This window comes from Triticum aestivum, chromosome 4A, assembly GCF_018294505.1.
Source record: "Triticum aestivum cultivar Chinese Spring chromosome 4A, IWGSC CS RefSeq v2.1, whole genome shotgun sequence".
NCBI classification, from domain to species: Eukaryota; Viridiplantae; Streptophyta; class Magnoliopsida; order Poales; family Poaceae; genus Triticum; species Triticum aestivum.
Genome location: NC_057803.1, coordinates 580,192,902 through 580,198,479, shown reverse-complemented (window position 1 = coordinate 580,198,479; position 5,578 = coordinate 580,192,902). Strand labels below are relative to the sequence as shown.

The 5,578-nt window shown below is 45.8% G+C and overlaps 1 protein-coding gene across 1 annotated transcript; it reads right to left on the bottom strand.

Annotated features, from left to right (window-relative positions):
- Positions 1-2,983: 2,983 nt before the first annotated feature.
- LOC123087122 (chemocyanin) lies at positions 2,984-4,111 on the bottom strand. The gene is made up of 2 exons (XM_044509030.1): positions 3,853-4,111; positions 2,984-3,449 (listed from the first exon to the last, which is right to left on the bottom strand). Exons 1-2 carry the CDS (start codon positions 4,025-4,027, stop codon positions 3,250-3,252), a joined length of 375 nt encoding a protein of 124 aa, XP_044364965.1. The 5' UTR covers positions 4,028-4,111; the 3' UTR covers positions 2,984-3,249.
- Between the last annotated feature and the right edge of the window lie 1,467 nt (positions 4,112-5,578).

Sequence of the window (5,578 nt, the reverse complement as noted above, 5' to 3'; positions counted from 1 at the left end):
GCGGGAGCGCAGTACAATCAATGCTCGTAGCGTGGCGTCGCAGGAGGCCGCGCAGTGTATGGCTTCAATGCGGCATAGGACGCGAGCCCGTGATCGCACCAGGACCGGTCAGCTACATGCACGGACAAGTGTAACATTCATGGCATCGATGCCGGCCTACTGCTGTTTGCCGAATTCCGTATTCAAAGAGCCGACCAAACGCTAGACGACCGAGCTAGCGACGAACAGGGCCGCGCATTAGCTAGTTTTACTGTAGTGCTTTCTGTAGGTTTTCTTCCGTTTTGGGGAGCCTTCTATAGGGTTTCCGGACCTGTTTTGTTGGTTGGTTTCTTTTACTGGTTTTCCGTTTTTCTTTTCTTTTCATTTTATCATAAATTCAAAATTTCGAAAAATGTTGAAAATCATCAAATGTCACTTAGAATTTTAAAAATATTCATTTTTTAAAATATCTTCAGAATTTTATTTTAGAAAATCGAAAAATTAAAAATCTTCAACTTTTTCAAAAGTTTCAAAAGATATTCGTCAATTTTAAAAAGTGTTCACGTTTTTCTAAAAAAATCAAGGTTTTAAAATATGTATCGAATTTCAAAAAATGTTCTTAATCGTTTAAGTTTTTTATTTTTTTAAATGCTCATTTTTCCAAAAATCTGCTTTTTAATTTTTTTCCATGTTTTTAAGAAAATGTTCAAACACATTCGGAATTTGATTTTTTTAGAAAAAAATCAAATATTGTTTGTGCTCTCAAAAACACTTCGAATTTTTTTATATGTGTTTTTAAAAAAATGTTCATGTAATTCAACCACATGCAACTATGCTACGACACCATGCTACGGTAGCCGCTAGTAGGTCGGCCCGGTTGGATCACCCTATGCACCCCGCTACTACTGGATGCAACAAGCGACATATAGGGGTTCCCATTGTTTGCCCCGAGTAGAGAACACCTTAGTTGCTATGTGTTGGGCTCTCCTTCTGTTTTTAGAGAGAGAAGGCATTGGGCTCTCTCCTACCAGATAGAGAGAGATTAGCGTTGTACACTTGTATAGTAGTTCTACCGGCCGGCCGCCACCGTTGTTTGAGAAATTTAGGTCCCCTCGCCTCCGGCCGCCATCTTGGCGCTGAGAGGTGGGGGGACCTGGGATCTTCAAGACCTCCATGTCTTTTGCCATCGTCTAGTGATCATTATAGTTTTGTGAGAATAAATTTTCTCTTGTTCTTTTGGCGGTGCCATGAGATTAGAGAGTTTTTTGTCCTCACAGATGTGATTATTCAGATCTGATGAGTTTATGTTGTTGGTCTGATTTTTTGTGAAGGTGAAAACCTTAATCGACACCATGTGAAGATATAGTGATTCATCGGCCTGCACTTATAGGGGATCATCTCTGGCCAAGTACGTACATCGATCAAGGCTTCCCATCTTTTTTGGTGGGCGACTCAAGGCGCTTTCAAAAACCATTAGTGGTAATGTTCCTGTGGATGAAGGAGTGACAACATTGTTGGTCCAGTCCAATTGCAGCCTCTTACCGAAATCTTTGGAGTATTTCTTTGAGCAGAGATTGATGTCGTGAACAATGTGTTTTCAAGAGATTTCATTATAATTCTTAGTCATAGGAGTTACTTTGTATTTTTTTTTAATGTTAGGTCCAAATCAGTGTACCTGCAATTGTTATGAGTATGAATAAAGTTACAGGTATTTCTAAGAAAAACAAAGAGAGGGAGAGGGAGTGAAATTACTTTTGAAGGGTACCCCTTGCAAACGTCACATTTATATTTGATATGTTTTCACGTGTTGGATTTCTAACATTGAATCTTTGAAACTAGATCGCATGTCAATAGATTTTGACAAACTATTTTTCACGAAAAAAAACCCATAGGCGGAAGCAAGTTCTATTTTTCTACTTTTTTTCCTTTTTGAGAAGCACATATATGTGTCTGCACGAGATATTAGGGTCCTTGGCGAACTAAAACGATTGATCGGTCTCTCTCCCTCTCAGCGGATCGCTAGATATTAGGGTTCCTGTTTTTAGTCCAGATAGTATGATATAAAATTTGTCTTAAGTCAAACTTAAGACAAACTATTTTTCACGGAAAAACCCATAGGCGGAAGCAAGTTTTATTTTTCTATCCTTTTCTTTTCTTTTTGAGAAGCACATATATGTGTCTGCACGAGATATTAGGGTCCTTGGCGAACTAAAACGATTGATCGGTCTCTCTCCCTCTCAGCGGATCGCTAGATATTAGGGTTCCTGTTTTTAGTCCAGATAGTATGATATAAAATTTGTCTTAAGTCAAACTTAAGACAAACTATTTTTCACGGAAAAACCCATAGGCGGAAGCAAGTTTTATTTTTCTATCCTTTTCTTTTCTTTTTGAGAAGCACATATATGTGTCTGCACGAGATATTAGGGTCCTTGGCGAACTAAAACGATTGATCGGTCTCTCTCCCTCTCAGCGGATCGCTAGATATTAGGGTTACTGTTTTTAGTCCAGATAGTATGATATAAAATTTGTCTTAAGTCAAACTTAAGACAAACTATTTTTCACGGATCCCCGCAAAAAAAAACTATTTTTCACGGAAAAACCCATAGGCGGAAGCAAGTTTTATTTTTCTATCTTTTTCTTTTCTTTTTGAGAAGCACATATATGTGTCTGCACGAGATATTAGGGTCCTTGTGGCGAACTAAAGCTTTGATCGGTCTCTCTCCCTCTTGGCCGATCGCTAGATATCAGGGTTCCTGTTTTTACTCCAGATAGTATGATATAAGATTTGTCTTAAGTTAAACTTCCTAAAGTTAGATCAAATTTGTAAGAAAAGTTGTCAACATTCACACTACCAAATCAATGTCATTCGATGTATCATAGATTTAACTTTCATATTGTATATCTTTAGTGTTTTAGTTAGATATTGTTATTTTTCTAAATATAAACTTGATCAGACTTTACGAATTTGACTTTAAACAAAACTTACAGACAGAGTAAAAAGAAATGGAAGGAGTGTCACAAAGGACACAACAACTCAAAATTCTGGTATACAAGCATTAAAGCACGTACAACCGGAACAACAGAGTATATTAATCTCTCTCTAGCTAGTGCCAACCGGCCAGACGGCCCAACCCCCACGAACTCGGGCATTTTATTGAACACGTACTACGCACCATGCAGTAGCTTCGGTCACTCGAGGATGGAAAGTAAACTAAAGTTAATTAATAAGCACCGGCCGGCCGGCGGGGCGATGGACGACGGAGAGACGGATCATGCGGCGGTGACGGCCATCTTCATGCCGGCCTGGCAGTGGCCGGGGACGCTGCAGATGAAGTAGTTGGTGCCGCGGGCGAGCGTGACGCGGTCGCTGCCGGAGTTGTACGTCCGGCCGCCCCTCGCCGCGCTGCACGACTTGTACCCCGCCGCGTTCACCGCCACCACGTTGTGCGCCCCGCGCCCGTACTTGAACACTGCACGCAGGTACAAACACCATGCCACAGTCAGTAAAGTTAGCACAAAAACGCACAGCAGCAGGACTGCGGCAGCAATTAATCCTTTGGTGCGCAAAACTGGTGTGGCGTTTCCCGACTCGTCGCAGTGAAAAGTCACTCTTTTTCACAGCAGTGGAGCACTGAGGCGCGCATGCGTCTCTTGGCAGGGACAGCGACCCAGCAAGCATGCACGACCCACAGTGCACGACGTACTCTTGCCACAGACATGTTACGTCTGCTCTACTGAGGGCAACGGGACCCTAGCTATGCTTGCCGTGATCGAGCTCGTAGCGTAGTACGAGACGAGAGCGAAGCAAAAACTCGGAGGCTGGAAGAAAGTGTAATTAAGGTGGCACGCATGGGAGGGAGGGCGAGCACTCACGCAGCACGTCGCCGGCGCGGAAGCGCTTGCCCCTGGGCCAGCCGCCGGAGCTGAGGGCCCAGCCGGCGCGGTCGCCGACGGTGTACACCTTGGACTCGGCGAAGTCGCCGTGGAGGAGCACGCAGAGGAGGAGCAGCGCGAGCACGGCGGTCGCACCGCCGCTTCCCTGCGCCATGGCTAGCTACTGAGCAGCTCGGGAAGGGAGGTGCAGGAGCAGAGGAAGTGAAGACTAGGAGGAGTGGAGGCTTGGGTGTGTGATGGTGCTCGGGGCCTCCTTTTATAGCCGGCCGTGTCCGCGGCCGCCGTGCCAGCGCATGGCGAAGACTGAGAGGCCAAGAGTGTGGCTGCTACCACACGGGTTGCCATACCGGCGCGGCGCGTGTGAACGTCGAGCCATCGTGGTGCAGTGCCGGTGTGAGTCCTAGGGTAGAGCACTAGAGCCCACACCGGGCATAGCTTCCTTGCTGGGAAAGTTGGTGGTCGTAGAGGAATTTACTTCGGTTGAAACCGGCCAACCACCCCAACATGGAGGTGGCCATACCTTACTATAGTTCACTAGCAGGGGCAATGGATTGTGAAGTTAGTCAAGCGAGCGTGGAAAGCGGTGAGTGAACGCTGCTGCCGAACGCTGATCGATGGGAGAGGAGAGGAGGACGGAGACCCGGTCGACGGGGAGCTAGCTAAGCTAAGCTAGGGGACGCCGAGCTGTTTCGCTGTCTGTCGGAGGCCGTCCGGTACGCTCCCATTTCGATCATGCGTGCATGCTTCGACCTTCGAGTTAGGTCAAGTGGATTCAAGTGGTTAGGTCAAGTGGATTCGGTGAGTTGAACCGGGAGGGGAGGTCAGTCATCCTTAATCTCAGGGTTGAACGTAGACACACTTACTGCATGCAGTTATGTTCAAGCTAGAGCTATGGCATGCACAGTTAAATGTAAGTGAATGTTTTTTCTTGCACTGCAGCACGCATGCAGCTAGAGGTAGGCATGTGAAGTACTCCCTCCGTCCTAAAATTCTTGTCTTAGGTTTGTCTAAATATGGATGTATCAAGTCACGTTTTAATATTAGATACCTTCGTATCTAAACAAATTTAAGACAAGAATTTTGTGACGGATGGAGTACTCCGTACTGGTGCGCCGGAAACACAGCAAGAGCTCAATGCGGAATTAAAAGCTCCGCATCAGTCATCACGTTCGCCAACTACTGCGACTTGCTTTCAACATACTCCTCCTTCCACGAACCTAATTTTGTTCTCCACGTTCGCAAGAGTATTTTTCTTGCAAGTACTCCCAGCACTTCCGTTTTCGTGGTCATTGGAGTGCGAAGGCGCCGAAGAAATCGCGCATGCAAGCCCGGCCTGGGTCAACCCGTACGTGTCCCCGAGGTCTCTCTAGTAGCTATGAGTTTCGTCAATTTTCAAATCACAATGGAGGCAAGCGGTTTGGGCGCACTTCCATAACGTACGCCAGCGGCGTATCTATGGTTGAATGTTTGGCTCCAGAAAACGAGAGAGAGAAAAAAGAGATCAGAAAGCAAGTCATGTGATCATGTCTGAATTTTGGGGTTCTGTCTGAAGCAGCTACGCGTAAGAACCGAACCATGTTCAGGAATTTCGTAAAAGCGCACTCGGGTAAGGTAGACGGTAGTAAGAGCAATGGGGCCCGGAGTCGCCGGCGCCGACCTGATGTCTGACAAAACAATGGACACGACAAGAAGATTGCGTCTGGGT